The sequence below is a fragment of the Rutilus rutilus genome (genome assembly GCF_951802725.1).
Source record: "Rutilus rutilus genome assembly, chromosome: 21".
NCBI lineage: Eukaryota > Metazoa > Chordata > Actinopteri > Cypriniformes > Leuciscidae > Rutilus > Rutilus rutilus.
Genome location: NC_140226.1, coordinates 29,868,010 through 29,886,100, shown reverse-complemented (window position 1 = coordinate 29,886,100; position 18,091 = coordinate 29,868,010). Strand labels below are relative to the sequence as shown.

Genomic DNA, 18,091 nt, shown 5'->3' with positions numbered 1-18,091 from the left:
ACAATTGTATTTTTATTAAATAACATTGACAAAGATTATAAAATGTTGTAAAAAAAGAAAAGAAAAGAAAAGCTCACTGTTAAAGTTGGTTAATGCATTAACTAATGTTAACAAATGAGACCTTATTGGAAAGTGTTACTCTGAAAACCCCACAGCACCATGAAACCTGTATCACGCTTAAATAGACAAACCGTACATCATTAAATAAAAGGTAATTTAATACTGAAAATGTGATATAAACTGCTGAGGTGGCTCCTTTTCTGCTTAGTTGCAAACACACAAATCTCTGAAACCGAACACACACACACACACACACACAAACACACACTCAACACATTTCACACCATGCCAACTTGCAATTTTGTACATGTCTATTTTTTCCCTTTCTTACGTACACAATCCCTCCTTACTCAAACATCCAAATGAGAATATACACAGACTTAATTATAAATAATTATAATTACTACAGCTTAAACCATTACCCAAACTCTAACACTAGTCCTAAACTTAAACTTTTAAAATAAAAGGTTTAAAATAAAAACATTTTTTAAAATGTTTTACCTTTAAGGTTGTCCCTGAACATCTCCAAAGGAAGGTTTTCTCAGATTTAGCTAATTTCTGGGGACGATTTTGTATTCAGAAACACACAAACATTGCGTTTTACCTTCAGAGATGGGGCAGGTGAGCACCTGGGCGCTATAGGAGCTGAGAGGGGCCACTCGGGCCGAGTGTTTCTTCATTCTCTCCTCTTTCCTGAGCTTTTGGAAATGTGTGTGTGTGTGTGTATGTGTGTGTGTTCGTGTGAGCGGCACGGCTCAACTCCTCCGACAAACCCACTTCATCCCCACGCGCATCTCTCCTGTCACTCCCACAGTCTCTTTCTTGTTCCTCTTGATATCTTTTACTTTGCTGCTCTCCTGCTGTTACTTTGCTCTCTCTGCTAACTGAACTTCTCTTTCTCTCTGGCTCTCACACACTCTCAACGTGACACATAAAATCGCACAGTTTCGCTCTAGTGTAGATGCTGCAGTGTCATGCTGCTATCCTGCGTCTCCTAGGGAGACTGGGCTTCAAGTGTGTGTGGAATGCAATCATCCCCTTCATATCTCTCTCTCTCTCTCTCTCTCTCTGTCCCCGCCTCTTCTCCTGCTCAGAGTATCCTTTGCTCTGTTTGGAAGGTAACCAAGCAGCTCGGGCTAATTATGCTGCATTGGTCCCTCTCCCCTTTTTCTCTTTCAACCCTTCGTTCTTTCTGCTTTTACAATCTGCCTTTTTTTCAAGTCAGTTCTATATTTACAGCATCCAGCGGCTTAATAAAGGCAGTATGATGAAGATGATTTAGTAGAGTAAAAAAGTAGCTATTGTCTTTTTCTTGCTCTCTCTCCTTGCCCAATCACGCCCTTTTCTTTCTTCATCAGCACTTGTGCTCCACTTGAAGGCCCTTCACTGCTCGCTTTAGCAGAGGTCTTGTCTTGCTGTCTGAGTCTCTGTAGCATTATGCTAATAAAGCCGAGTACGGAGCCTTGCGGGACTCCATAAAAAGTATTGTCTTTGATTTCTGTGCGTTCCCGGATGAATCCAATCTCTCCTGTTAATCACACAAAGTGACAGGAAGTGGGAGTCTGGGATCGGTGCTGTTAATTTCAGATTTTGGGATAGCTTGTGAAACGCAGAAAAAGATTTTTGAAGATTCTTTTCCGTATTATGCAAGGACACACTGACCATAACTACTCCAACTGTCTTTTTTCTGTGGAATACAAAAGGAAAAATGTTGCAGAATGTCAGAGCTGCTCTTTTACATTCAACAAAAGCAGCGACCAGGGTTATGAGAACTAAACTGAAAGCTAAAAACATTTTTTCTAACTGAAATTAAAATAAAAACTAGCATATAGTTAGCATAGTAAGATTTGAGAGTTTGCCTGTTCACACAAAGATGAATTTTAAGTGTGAAAATTCTATGTGATAAACATTTTAATTAGAATAAATGGCTGTTAATGCATCTTCTCAAACAGACATGAAAATTAGCATGTGTCAGTGTGATGGATAGCTCTAATCTCTTTTCAATTGCACTGCAAGAAATGTTGGCCAACCAATAAGATTTTCTGTTTGAAAACATGTAAATACGGTTTGAATTCCTGCCAAGTGGGTATCAGAAACTAAAATGTGTGCAGTGATTTGTGTACTGGAGTAATCATGGTGTTTCTGCTTGTCCAGAAGCGCCACCTACTGTCATAGAGTGAATTATCATCATATGCGAAAATCGGACCGAATTTCCATGCCAAACATTCATGTTTGCTTTGTGGTCACCATATTATTTTGCTTTATGGAAAAGAGCAGCTTAAACATTCAACAAAATATCTCCTTTTGTGTTCCATGAAAAAAAAAAAAAAAAGGTTTAAAACGTTATAATGGTGAGTAAATGATAACAGTTTTTTTTTTTTTTTTTTACTTTACTATCCCATAAAAGTTGTTTCCTGTGAGCTGTGCTGTGCTGAGATTTTATCGGACTAAAGGGAGTCTTCAAATCACAGAGCGATTTGAGTATCGAGTAGACCTTTAGCAGGCCTGCCTGGTCGGTGTCCATTACACTCTGCCCCTGTCTGCGGTTTTTATGGCATTGCATTTAATATGTCTCAATGATGCTTGTTCCTGTGGCCCCAGCTATTCACTCGATTAGTGATACACCCACACACACCTATATCTGCTTCTTCCATTGTCACACAACCTTACATACTGTATACACACACAAAAAGCTTTCTGCCTCTCATTCCTTCATTCATCTTGGCTTTGTTTAACACCACACACATGCAAGCAATGCAATGCCTCTAGTAATGCATTGAGGTCCGCTGCATACTCCTGAACTCAAATGAAGCGTCTTTGCTTAGCCAGCACTCACTATACTGGCAAATTTGCATCAAGTTTTGAATAAGAGTCATATTTCTCGGATAAGCTCAGAGCGTGTCACCGAACAGCAGCTCTGGTTGTACGGTGCCAGGAAATGTGCTTTGCTGCCATTGTGTTTAATGCCTAGTACACACTGTATGATTTTGGGCTGTCCCAGATGAAAGATGACCAATTGTGGTGATTGCTGTGGTTGTGGCTCCTAAACTGCGGTCCTAAGTTGTGCAGGGAGAGAGGTTCAACGACGACCGTTGTCACTGTCTTGCAACCAAAGATAGCCTGTGAATGATCAGAAAAAGACAAATTTCCAGTGAACGTTGTTGATGCCAGAGGTCAGAGGAGAGTGGTTTGTGACTGGTTTAGCTGATAGAAAGGCAACAGTAACTCAAATAAGCACTCGCTACAACTGAGGTCTGCAGAAGAGCATCTCTGAACACACAACATGTCCAACCCTGAAGCAGAAGAGCTACAGCAGCAGAAGACACACCGGTGACACTCCTGTCAGATAAGAGGTAACAAACTGAGGCTGCAATAATTCACACAAGCTCACCAAAGACTGAACAATAGAAGGTTGGAAAACGTTGCCTGGTCTGATGAATCTTGATTTCTGCTGCACCATTCAGATGGTCGGGCCAGAATTTGGCGTAAACAACATGAAAGCATGGATGCATCCTGCCTTGTATCAACGGTTCAGGCTGCTGGTGCTGTAATGTTGTGTTGGATCATTTCTTGGCACATTTTCAGCCCCTTAATACCAACCGAGCATCATTTAAACGCCTACCTGAGAATTGTTTCTGACCTTGTCAATCCCTTTATGACCACAGTGTATCATCTTCTGATGGATACTTCAGGATAACACACCATGTACAAAGCTCAAATCATCTCAAACTTGTTTCTTGAACATGTTAATGAGTTCGCTAAACTCAAATGACCCCCACAGTCACCTGATCTCAATCCTCTAGAGCATCTTTGGGATGTGGAGGAACCGGAGATTCACATCATGGATGTGCAGCTGACAAATCTGCAGCAACTGTGTGATGCTCTCATGTCAATATGGACCAAAATCTCTGAGAAATGTTTACAGCGCCTTGTTGAATCTGTGCCATGAAGAATTAAGGCCGTTCTGAAGACAAAAGGGTGTTTCAATGTGGTATTAGCAAGGTGTACCTAATAAACTGACCAGTGAATGTATATTAATTACAATTATATTAATACATGTGTGAATATATATATATATATATATATATATATACAGTAAAATAAATAAAAATAAAATTTTAATTAAGTAATTATATATTAAGTTTATTATATTAATTAATAATGTTTATGAAGAAATTGTATTCAAGGAGACCATTGGCTGGTCCACATTACATAGCACACACACATAAAAACATACACCAACAACCACATACACCCACTCAACTACTGTTAACTCAAGTACACATAACCTACTATGGCAAGCCGTTTTAACTTTTATTCATTTCCAGGATATGAATTGTTGATATCAAGAATTACATTTTTGATATCAAGAATTACATTTTTTGATATCAACAATTACATTTTTGATATCAACAATTTAATTCTTGATATCAACAATTTAATTCTTGATATCAAAAATGTAATTGTTGATATCAACAATTGAATTGTTGATATCTGTAATTATATTTTCACTAGTGAGATGTCACCATAGGCTGCCATTCAAAATCAATTGTTGAAATCAAGAACTGATTTCTTACTAGTAGAAATATCATTTTTGATATCAATAATTACATTGTTACTAGTAAAAATGTGAATTACTGATATCAATAATTCAATTGTCACTAGTTGAAATATCTATTATTGATATCAACAATTGAATTGCTACTAGTAAAATTTTATATTTTTGATATCTGAAAATGTATTTCTGATATCAATATTATTTCAGATATCTAAAATGGCTTTCTTACTAGTAACAATCACATTCATGATATCAGAAATTAACATTGTCACTAGTGAAAATGGAATTATTGATATCAAAAATGAACATTGTTACTACTAGTAGGAATTCAATTGTTGATATCAAGAATAGACATTTCAATGACAGTTTAATTCTTGATATCAAAAATAAAGGTTTTTACTAGTAAGAATTGTATTTCTGATATGTGTATTCAGAATTTTAACTAGTAAGAAATCCATTTTTGATATCTGTAATAGTAACCTACTGCTACAATCTGACTAGGAAATTGATCACACATTTGACTACAGTTTGAAACAAATGGTTCCACTAGTGACAAAAAGATCTGGCGCTATGTCAAAATGACACTGAACTGAGTTGATCGTAAAAAACAACATGGCCCCCAGAAGTATTTGGACAGTTAAGCCACATTTAAAATGTGTGGATTTTATTGCATTCTGTATCTGCAAACAGATGATGCTAAACTTTCTATTGGGGCTATCTTCACTTTCCTCATTTTTGTAATAACTGCTCCCAAGGTGCTTTTTAGTGGGTGGATTAAGTCAACTCCCTTTCAGTTCACACAGGTGTCCTATTAGAGTAACCCCAGGTGTAGGTAATGCACTGTTAAAAAAAACCTGTGAAATTTACGGTAAAAAAACGGCAGTTGTGGTTGCCAGTATTTTACCGTAAAAAATATGGTGGCAACCTTTTATGTTTTACGGGATTTAAATTTACGGGCAAAAAATCACAATGTAAAAAAAACCTGTGAAATTTACGGTAAAAAACGTCAGCTTGGTTGCCAGTATTTTACTGTAATTTTTAGTTCGATGATGTAAAACTTTGTAAAATTAGTAAACAATTGCTACCCTTATTTTTTACGGTAAGGTACGGTAAATGCAACGGTAAGTTTTTGTTTTTTACAGTATACTTCCAAAATCCGCACATTTAACAGTATATTAATGTAAAATTACATGAAATGTCCCTTGAGAGCTATTACAGTTTTTCACTGTATATAGTAAGGGTACATACTGTTAAGGAATTAACATTTTTTTTCCGTTGCTTTTTTACAGTTTTTTACAGTTAAAATTACGATTTTTTTTACAGTGTGACATTATGGGTATGTTCCAGTTAGACAAACACAACATGTCTAAACACTACCGTTAAAGTTTTGAGCTGGTAGTTTTTTTGTTGAAGATGTTGAACATGTTGCTAATGAAGACATTAGCGGACAGGCTGTCAATGTATTAAATGTAGCTATTTCCTCACAGAAGCGATCTATTCAGCGTAGTGAAGCCTCTCCTCCACTGACATCCATTAAAAAAGCCTTGTCTCAGCGTCAATCATGTGTGTCCATATCTTTCCTGTGTTTGCAGTACATGCATACAGCTCTTCACCGCCAGAGACACGTGCATAGAGAGAGAAATCTTAAAAGACAGATTATATTTCCGCAGTTCAAGTATAAGATTATATTACATATTCACACATACTTGATGATGGATTTTGTGTCAGGACTGCATATATTTTGTGAATTGTGATGCCAAGGAGAAAATTAAACCACAGCTTTTTTAATGACTTAACTTTTCTCTTGCTGATTTATTATTAATATATTGCACTCACTAATCTATAATCTACTTCCATTATGCGACAGAATTCATGCACTCCTGTACGGAAACTAAAAAGCACACACATGGACCTATACTCAATAGAGGTCTTATTTTCAACCTGTCTTTTTCAAACGGACACCTGCCATTTGAGATGCCTGTTGTTTCGTCCCAACGCCCCCCTCCTCTCTCATCCCTGTCATAGCAACGCCTGGCCCTTGTGTTCCACCTTCGATATTGCCACCGCGGCCCCATTCAGCACCTTTGTCATTTAGATCAGTGCCATGTTCCTCCACCATTGTCCACAGACCTGCTGCGTCCTTTATGCACGTCTATTAGCTGCGTTCTACGAGACGAGTGCGAGACAAGAGTAGAATAGTGCACCCACGCGCTGAGTGTTACACACACTTCATAACCAATCGGTCAAAACCCCATAAAAGACTTACAAGAGCCGAGGAGCTACGTGATCTCCATAAATATATACTTTCTTGTCTTTATCACTTCAGACTCTGAAGATTTGAAAAAGAAATTCTAATGGTCAGACTTTCACTGTTTGGACGCCACCTGGTCTTTCCTGTTAACAAATATGGAAGCCAATTTCCACCACATAAAAATAATAATAATTAGAATGTCAATTATGACATAAAACGAGATTCTAAAATCATGTCATAATCATGAGATATAAAGTCATAATGATGACATACTAAGTCATAATTATCTGATAAAGTCAAAATTATGACAGTCAATTACGAGATAAAAAGCATTATGAGATAATTATGACAAAAAGTAGAAATTATTTATGAGATACGAAGTCATAACTACGACAATATTGTTTGACTTTTTAATGAAATAATTGTTTATCTCATAATTAAGACTTAGTATCTCATAATTTTGGCTTTTTATCTTATAATCATGACTTATTTCACAATTTGACTGGTTATCTCATAATTATGACTTTTTATGCCCTAATAATCAAGGTATTTTAACATTGATCATTAAACTAATTTACTGAATTTTCATGCTTGTTCTGTTGTCAAATGTCTTACTGGTTTTCATATAGAGGCTTTGCATTAAATGTATATTTTGAATTTTATATGAATAACTACAGTATATTTGACATTAAATAAATGTCCTTATTATGTGTCTTTAAGTACTATTTGTAACAACACATAAATTACACAAATATAATATTATCACATAATACAGTCAAATGAAATAAAATTAAATGTATAGGTAGCGCAACTCTATTTAGACTGTATAAGCTCCGCCCCCATTTCCATTCTGTTGTTCTGAAACCGCTAGCGCTGCGGTTCTGCAGCTGGATATATCACAAATATCCGGTTTGAACCAGGCTTTCGGTTTGAACCAGTGAATTGGATCTAGGGATCAATGTTCAGCTGGTTAGTTTCAGTAGTTAAAGGTAGGGTAGGCAATTTTTTTTTATAAACACTTGTTGCTATACTGGTTGACTTGAAACTCTCTTCACATCTGATAGCAATCAATAATAGAAGTGGTCTAAACATTAAAACATGTACATATATCTTCTGTGGAAGTCTCAGGACCAAAACATCATCGTCCAATCATTGCATTCGGTCCTACCTGCCTGTCAACATATGTATTTCCATACCTCCACGCACTTGCAGACAGACAATCACTGAGTGGCACAAAACAACAAGATAATGCTGCGATGACGAGAAGGCAACCCGTGACGTTCTACAACACTATCAACGCTATCAATGCCGAAATGAATCTGCAGCAGTCAGGTGGTACAAGAGTTCTGTAAGTTGTTTACGTTCATTATTATTACAATGTGCTTTGAGACATGGTTTATTTAACACCATCTCTCGTGACGCTGCAGACTCTGCTGTGTGTGTTCATTTGTTTTAGAGGATGTGTGTCTTTGAAGACACTCTGAAGGGAGAGTGGGGTCTTATGCTTTTGCTAGCTAGCTTGCTGTTGCTAGCCTCTCTGAAATTGCCTACCCTACCTATAAGCCCTGCTGGTAGATGGTGTAACCAGCTCCATGCAGGCAAAAACTGTTTCTATGCCATATAAAAATAATATATCATATTTATGGCTCAGGTGACTGGCTCACAAAAAAAGTAAAAATAGCCATGTCTATATTGGTTCTTTAAGGGCTGCACAAATAGGAATAACTGTTAGCTTTCTACAGGCACAGTCTGTACAACCACTGTAAAAAGAGAGGAGTGACACCTTGTGTCCAGGCAAAGGGGTTGCAGCTCCTCTCTGAACTCAAACCTTATGATATGTTGTGGCCAAATAGTCATTCCCTAACCCTAATGCTAACCACTAACTGAACCCTGGTAGCAGCAAATGTGCACATGATCAAGATTGACCCCATCTAGCCTTGATCCGTATTGATAGCTACTCTCAGAATCAGCCACATCTTAAATAAAATATGAAAATATGCAGTAAAATGATTCACAATTTGTCCATGTCAGTGGGACCATCACTACATCAGCCTGAATCAATGAACGAGTGAAGAGATATATGTCAAATGACCAGATGGGGGCAGCACAAGAGTGCACAAAGTATAAAGCATTCAGCCAATTTTGTGCTGATCTTGCAGCATATGAACAATCCCTGATCAGTGATGTAGCCTACTAAGACTTAAATGGTTTTAAGAGGTTTTATGATAATGGCTGAAGATCACCTCCACAGACCCAGGAAAGTTAATAACATGTCTGAAAATCTCAATGCCTGTGAGAGAAGTTTACAGAGATGTCCAAAAAGTTTGGAAAGGCCCCAGGCAAAGTGGGGTTTTGGACAACATCAGCATAAATCCTTATCATTTTGTGATGACTTTGCATTAACAAGGGATAACACAAATTATGCAAACATTTTATTAAATACAAAGGCATTCAATACTAGAGCTATTTATGAATCATCTCTAAACTGTGTTCTGATTGGTCTGTGTACTAACCTTAATTAGAAATAGTTTTAATAATTAGTAAAGGTTTAAATGAACTTGAGCTAACATGAACTAACAATGAAACATTCACAAAGACGAATAAATACTGTAACAAATGTATTAGTTAATGTTAGTTAATGCATTAAATAATAAAGTGCACCTATAATGCTATTTTAAAGTCTCCTAATTTTTTATATTTAATGGAAGCTTATTGTAAAGTGTTACCAAATAGTAACTGAAGTAAAAAAAAAAAAAAGAAGCTGTATAGACATATTTAGAAAAACAAAATGAGACTAAATTGCCACTAAATAACACTTACTTGAAGTGTGAACATTATTTTTTATTTTTTAAGGTGATTCAAGGATGATTACCCGCGTCAGCTGTCCGTTCTGAAGTCTGTAAAGCTCCCATGTGAGCCCACAGTTAACAGCGCCGCTCTGGCTAAGCAGATGAGAAGAGTCCCATTAGACTTGTATCTAAAAATAGCTCTCTCTAGGCGAGGTGGTCTGCAGTCAGAGCGACCGTGCAGATACGTTTAGATGATCACTGACTCGGGCATCTCCATGTATGAGAGGTCAGAAGACAACAGATGACACCAACAGACTGTTTCTGACAGAGCTATGCTTTGATTCTTTCGTGCTCTAATGCAAAATGGGTTTAAAGCGTTTTTTGGCCAATTAGCAAAATGTTAGTGTTACGGGCAAGTTAGTGGGGTAGGGAAAGGGAAAGGTAACGGAACATGCGGAATCTCAGTCGGTTTTCCATCCAACTATTTTGATGTGCATTTTGAAAATGCGCATAAGAAGTGTGCCACACAAGTCGCAGATGCAAATGCAATATAGGTCATAAGCCCCGCCCTCTCCATGTAATCTAATCACAAGTCGCAGATGCAAATGCAGTATAGGTCATAAGCCCCGCCCTCTCCATGTAATCTAATCACAAGTCGCAGATGCAAATGCAGTATAGGTCATAAGCCCCGCCCTCTCCATGTAATCTAAAGGGACGTGAGACAAACTAAACAATCAAATTACACATCAAAATGTTTTTTTCCAAAGGTTTCTGTCATTTTAGGTCGTTTTTATCACGCTGATGTAAGTTCAAGCGTTAAATAAGTTTGATTTTAGTCACAGGAGTGTGACGTCATGATTGACAGCTGAGATTGACAGCTTCTCTGAGCAAAGTAGTCACTGAGGCACCAATGGACTTTTTCAGGATTTTCGGGAGGAGATTGGAGCTTTAACTTTAATTTCTATATTTCCACGACTGTTTATTTCACACCGACATAATGAGTTGTTCAGCAGTAAACTGCATACTAACTGATTCGGCAGGAGTGTGGACGGGACCTTGATATCGCGGCTCTACCTCATGTTCACTACTGATACTACAAGATGTCAGCGCCATTTTTGGACATTGACGGCTTCACTTCTCTAAAATGAAAGAGAGTGAAGGTGCGTCGTCCATATTTTTTTACAGTCTATGATGGAAACGGACATGCGAATATATTCTCAGAATTAACATAGAAATGTAATGCTTTAGACACAGATGATCTTGATTTATGTTAACCGATAACCGTTTTTTTCCCGCATACTTATGATGTGTTGTGAGGACTTTATGCATTAAAGGTGCAATATGTAATATTTACAGCTAGTGTTTGAAATGGGTACTGCAGTCCAAATTCTAAATATTTGAGAGGGTTTTTTCTCCCGCCCCATCCTCCTCAGACTCACGCTCACACGGGTTGCCAGATTGAGGACATGCAACAGGAACGAGTGCCATGGATAATGGAAGGTGACGAGCAGGGTGGGAATTATGTAATTTCAGGGGCAAGGCCATTTGGCCTCCACCTTTTCTTTTTTAATAAAAAAAAAACATTTTTTAATGAGAGAGAGAGCACCATTACATCCAGAAGGTATACACCCTCACACAACAATAGAAACAACACAAATGCCAATAAAAGCATTCAGAAACAACACAAATGCCAATAAAAGCATTCAGAAACAACACAAATGCCAATAAATTAATAATTTCCTGCATTGTCGAACGCTCTTCTTCATGTGTTTCAAATATGGACTATAATGTTCAGTAGAGCGCCCTCAGGCTGCTGGTATGAATTGAAAACACAGCACATCAGTATACAGCGCTCATAATGATTACATCGACGCATTTGGCTATAAATTCAATAAAATATTATTCCTGTCAATAGAAATCTGATGTAAACTGAGAATATATCAATATTTCTCCAAATCTGCACACTTTTGAGCTAAAAGCCGTGAGGGACGTTGTTTTGTGAATCGCTTTCATGACGACAGCACGGGAGTTTTTTATGAATGGGAGCGTCTGACGCTCATAATTCATATTAAAGGTATCGACTCATTTTTGCATTTCATAACTCCTGACACAAATTAAGACATAACTGTCAATATAAATTTCTCAGAATACAATAGTGGTCAAATACTGAAACGTGAGTCTTATATCTTTTTAATGATGTAAGTTATAGTTTGTCAAGGTAATAACATTAAATCTTATAGTAACTGAACTATAAAAAAAAAAAAAAAAAAACGCTTCAGTGCGCCGACGCCGTTACCTCTGGAACCTTGCATAGGGCCCTTTTCTGAAAAGGGCACTTATCTACTAGCAAATAGATTTTGATATTTTTAGGTCAAACCGTTCTTGTCTGTCAGTCATATAATGCAGGTCTATGGTCACGGTCTCAAAGAGCAGCCATCCACAGAGTCCAAATTAAAACAATTCCCCATCGTAAGTACACATTGATGGCCTAAGACACGAAACGAGCGGTTTGTGTGAGAAAACGAACAGTATTTATATCGTTTTTACCTCTTGTAACACAGCGACGTCCAAGTGATCTGAGGGCGCCCGCGCTTCCTGCTGTGTGACGTGTGCGCAGACTGGTGCATAGATAGACATATAGATTTCGCCTTGGCTACGGCAGTTCATGAACGAATGCCGTAGCCAAGGCGAAATCTAGTGTATATATCTATGCCCCAGTTTCGACAACAGAGTGTCGTTCTTCTGTTGGTGCTGACGTTACATGCTTCTTGCACTGCTGTTTTGATACGTGAGATCATCGATGTGATTATGACACTGCACCTGCGCGAATCCACAAACTAATTGAAGTTCAGAGACTACTTGGGTGGAACTTGGACAGGGCCAGGGCACACAGGCCACTGTGGCCGTACGATGATTTTTTTTTCACGGGGCATGAAGGCCAAAGTGTAGGGCAACGGCGGCCATGGCCGCGTGGCCGCGGTATAATTCCCACCCTGGTGACGAGCCTTACACTGTAAGTTGATTAGTTCAGGTATCCGCGTTTTAATATGCCTCTGGTCCTAAAGCTTTTTAGATGGACGCTGAGGCATTTTAGGTCCGGTAGAATCTGCAATCTCTGATCCAGTTCGTTTGCTGGCTTCCGTGGCTTCTGTTCTGCTGTGTTTTCTGCCAACTGGCAACCCGGGGTGTCAAAATACTATTGGGTAAATTGGCAGTGGGCGGGATCACACAGACCAAAACAAAAACAGACATTACGACACGGAACACACATTTCAAAGTAGAATAACTGGCTGTAGCATTGTTTCTCGGAGAAAGAAGCATGTGAACATAGCATGTTTCCTAAATCTCTGCAAACATTTGTGCTTTAGTACAGTCAAAAAAATAAAAAATAAAATACATACAGCACCTTTAAGCCCAACAAAAGGTTTGACAAACATTTTTATTTTGTCTTGTAAAACTTGAAAACCATTTTCCCTTAACATTTATATGGAATTCAGTATTTTAAACTCTAGTCATTTTGCGGAGGCTACCTACCAATGATGTGCCAAATTCTTACCCCTGCCAGATTATTACCCCGCCCCACCCCATGAAAGTCCTCAGTAGGTATATGATTATGGAAGGGGGCGGGGTTAGGAATAACCAATCAGGGAGTGGCCTCAACTAGGGTGGTAACAATGTGGAAGGGAGTCGAAATTAGGCACAACACCGGCGTATGAGCATAGCGGCTGTTTAAGGCCCCATATTTCATCAGTTCTTCTGTGTCTCCTCACAGCATTTAATAAAATGATGTCCAACAACACAAATAACTCTCCGAAGCAATGAGCTCCATCACAAGTTCCCCCAAGATATAGATATAGATATGTTTGTTCATGTTCCTGCACAAATTAAGCCCTGGTAAAATGTGTGATTTAAAAAAAAAAGCTTTTACTTTTTGATAACAAGTGGCTAAATTGGACACATCAGAGATTATGGATTTTTCATAATATAGAACAAAAATAAAACAAATCTAACATGACGAAATACACTGAGCATTTAGTACACCTAATTAACCAAATAACAATGTTCAGCAGTGACATCTAAAGGTAGGAAGGAGGAGTGCAGTGTCTCTTTTGCATCCTTTGAGCGCCTTGCATTGTCAAAAAATCCTAAAGTGAGGAGTAAAAAAGTGAAACGATGATACAGAGGATCGAGGATAGAGTAATGCAAGTTACTTTGGTTTCCTGTTTATTGATTGAATTTGCATTTCCTGCAGCCTGAGGCTTATCCATTTCACTTTTGGTGTGAAAGGGCCTTTACATTTAGCCTGACTACGTCAGACTTCGTACTTCCGCTCAATTTCAGTTCGCTTTTGTACTCAGTCTGAGATAGCGCCCTATATCTCAGTTTTCCTCCGGCCTCAAAACAGCCGGGCCAATCAACGAACAGAGGGCGGGCTGAGAGCCGTGACGTAGACGCTGATTGTACCGTGGATGCGTAGATTTACTTCACATAATCTGCAAAAGTCGTTCACAGCCATGTTCACTCCGGTATTTCGCTCGATGGTTTTGTTTTCGCATCATACATGTGTTTACAGTGGAAGTTAGATGCGGCTGAGCATGCGCATAATAACACACGCCATAACCAAACGTTATGTGATTGGCTTATGGGTAACCAATGATTTTAAACTTCAGACAAGCGAGAAACGCGAGAAAGAAAAGAAAAAGCTTTCTTTAAACGCGAGAAGGAAAACACTTTTCAATTACGCCCTTCCAGACTCTGTCTTCGAAGCAAAGCGAAGTAGAAGAGTTTGGTATTACCAGGCTACTTTACATTTGCCAAAATTATAACTTTTTTTTATTAATTTTTTTTTTTTATTAAAAAAACTAACAAGCAAGCTCAGCCCAGTTGAGAAAAAGCTAAACAATAAAATAAATGCAAAAATAATGTAACGCATTACTTTCTATAAAAAGTAACTAAGTAAAGAAATTAGTTACTTTTCAGGGAGTAACACAATATTGTAACACTTTTTTTTTTTTAAAGTAACGGTTGTACTTTATTTTACAGCATGTGCACTTATGTGTACTTACAGTGTAAAACAGAGAAACTTACAGAGGAAACATTTCAATGTGACACCTTTGCATAAAAAAATCTTTTCGGGTTATATTTGGCTGATCACAGTATTTTTTTTAGCTTTTAACTATAAATAACATTTTTTGTGTGTCTTCATTTGAAAAGCCATTTCAATATGATTGTTTTTTGTTGTTGTTTTAATTGGCATATCTGGCACAGCCCGTTATGTGTGATGTGCGAGTGGCAAAGATGAATACAGTACAGATTTATCGTTACCATCCATCATCCTCAGGGACTTCATCACACACAAATGCATTACACATGATTCATGTACTTACATACTGCACCAGTGTAATAACGGCACACCGGGGACACAGGCCACTACACCACCGCTCATGTATTACATTTAAATCCTGCATGCTGCTAGGAACCTTAAATCTGTCCTTGTCAAGACTCTTTCGATTGCATTACACTAGACTGAGGGTATTGAAATTCAGGAAAGGCACAGAGACCTATAATTAGGATTCAATCATCACTACTCCATTCACGTTGTCATTTTAAAAGGTGTTCAGTAAATCAGTGTCTACTACTGTTGCGTTCTGTCTGATCACACTTCTTGCTTTATATATTTCTTGTGATTTCTTGTTTACTTGTTTGCACAATGGCTTATTATCATTGCATATGAGTATGCTATATGATATGCTTTATTTGTAAACAAAATTCATTCATAAAACATAAGCCAATAAAAATTTATTTAGCCTACAACACAATTGGCTGCAGAAATTTGTAAGATATTTATATTTTGTTGACATAATTTACTAAATCTAAACTATCTAAAGCAAACTGGCATTTTATTATTATATCTTTTATTGTTATATATCTATTACATTTTAGTTTCAGTCTGATTTCTCAAATCTAATTTCCCCCATTCTTAATATTTTAATTCCTTCATATTATGTACAGTAACAGTCAAAAGTTTCTATTTCTATTTTTAATGTTTTTGAAAGAAGTCTCTTAGGCTCATCAAGCCTGCATTTATTTGACCAAAAATACTGAAAAACAGTAATATTGTGAAATATGATTACAATTTAAAATAATGGTTTTCTGTTTGAATATACTTTAAAATATAATTTATCTATGTGATGCAAAGCTGAATTTTCAGCATCATTACTCCAGTCATCAGTATCACATGATCCATCAGAAATCCTTATATGCTGATTTGTCATTATCAATTTTAGAAACAGTTGTGCAGCTTAATTTTATTTATTTTTTACTTCAGGATTCTTTGATGAATAAAAAGTAAAAAAAGAACAGCGTTTATTTAAAATATAAATCTTGTGTAACAATATACTCTACCGTTCAAAAGGTTTGGGTCTCTCTGTACAATTTTTTCTGAAAGAAATTAATAGCCTACTTTTATTCCGCAAGAATATGTTAGAGTGAAAAAAAAAAGTGATGGTAAAGATTTATATTGTTAGAAAAGATTTCTATTTTGAATAAATGCTGTTCTTTTTAACTTTTTATCCATCAATGAATTCTGAAAAAAAAAATACCACAGGTTCCATTTTCGATTTCTGATGGATCATGTGACACTGAAGACTGGAGTAATTATGCTAAAAAATACAGCTTTGCATCACATAAATAAATTATATATTTAAAGTATATTCAAAAGGAAAACCATTATTTAAAATTATAATAATATTTCACAATATTGCGTTTTTTTTCTGTATTTTTGATCAAATAAATGCAGGCTTGATGAGCATAAGAGACTTCTTTCAAAAACATTCAAAATAGAAATGTTTCCAGACTTTTGACCGATATTGTATTATATCCAGTAATTTCACCCCATCATATTCTGTTTAATTCATCATTCCATCCTATTCTAAAACTCAGAAAGTTTTGCCGACTAAATTCATGTGTTGATCAGATTTATTTATGCAGCACGCACATAACTTGTGAACAAAGCAAGATGAGACACACAGCATGTGTTTTCTCCACATTCACATCGTATAGATTCATCGTCCAAGGCCACCACAGTGAGCAGACTTGATCTCGACACCATTACTAAAAGGCTACATTTTTTATTGCGTGTGTGTATTTAAACACTTACTTTTGTGGCTGGAGTACCCGGGGTTATAGCCATAATAGCCTGTAATTCGTAAAATCCGATCCTCAATGTCATGGAGCCCGTTGGCCGTCACTTGAGGCGCTTGATCCCAGCGGCTGTTCACCTGCGGAGACGCCTTGCCCGGTAACGTTAGGTGCGGGCTCTTGCCTGGTAGGTGTGGGCTCTTGCCCGGTAGGGTCTCCAGGCGAAAGCAGGGCTCCTCTCCCGAATCCTGGATATCCGTGCTGCTCATTTTACCTCTGAACGGGCAAAATGGCAGCTTTCATTTAACAAGCGATAACCATACGAAACCCGCTGTTGAGAGCATCACCCGAGTCAAATTCCAGCACACGTTTCTTTGAGGAGTCTCTCAGGGTTGTTGTGTGAAACTTGCCCAGCGCGTTTACTTTCGTGCATCAGACAGCAGGGGGCGTCACGCTGCTCCGAACAGATGATAGTAAACACTGGAGGTCCGATTCATTTTAGTGAATCGGTTCGTTTCAATGAACTGCTCTATAAAAACCAACCGTTTCACTTATCATCGTTTTATTATTGTGGTAAATACATTTTTAGATACTACTTTAGTAACGGAATCTGTCTGTTTTACTCGTGTGATTTACAAACGCTGTGCGATTCGGTTCGAATGAATCATTAAAACGAACCTGTTCAAAAGAATATATAACGGAGAAGTTATAGTGCAACAGTGGAGTGCAGTCGTTATTACAAAAGTGGAGACACAGTGTGTGTGTGTGTGTGTGTGTGTGTAAAAGGCACTGCAGGGACAAAGCACACGATCTTCATACTATTGCATGCTATCGTGGTAATTGGTAAATGCAATCTTAAAGAATTGGGTCTAGGGAGTCACTGAAATATTCAACACAGAAAAGGTGGGAATGAAAGAGGGACATGACAGTGAACAGTGTGATATATATATTTTTTTTCTGGGAAATGCTTTGGACCAGGCATATATTGGACAGACAGACAGACAGACAGACAGACAGACAGAAAGAAAGATAGATAGATAGATAGATAGATAGATAGATAGATAGATAGATAGATAGATAGATAGATAGATAGATAGATAGATATGTTTTGCCTTGACATGATTAGCAAAAGTGAAGATAGTGTTTGTCCATTCTTGAATTGCTCTCTCTGTTTTAGTGAACATATGTTACACTTTAATACTTTAGAGGCACGCGGCTGTGTCTCTATAGCCTATTGTTTTCTTCAAATATTTATGAGACTTTGCCTTTGAGAGTGAGAGTGTAGCTCTGAGA

General features: G+C 37.5%; 1 protein-coding gene across 2 annotated transcripts in view; it reads right to left on the bottom strand.

Moving 5' to 3' along the window:
- The window catches only part of slc35f4 (solute carrier family 35 member F4), a 32,333-nt gene extending 15,178 nt beyond the window's left edge, over positions 1 to 17,155 (bottom strand). For both annotated transcript variants that reach the window (XM_084392999.1, XM_084393000.1), the window contains exon 1: positions 16,818 to 17,155. In XM_084392999.1, the coding sequence (XP_084249125.1) occupies positions 16,818 to 17,067 (250 nt within the window). In that variant the 5' untranslated portion in view covers positions 17,068 to 17,155. The remainder of the gene's footprint in view (positions 1 to 16,817) is intronic.
- Between the last annotated feature and the right edge of the window lie 936 nt (positions 17,156 to 18,091).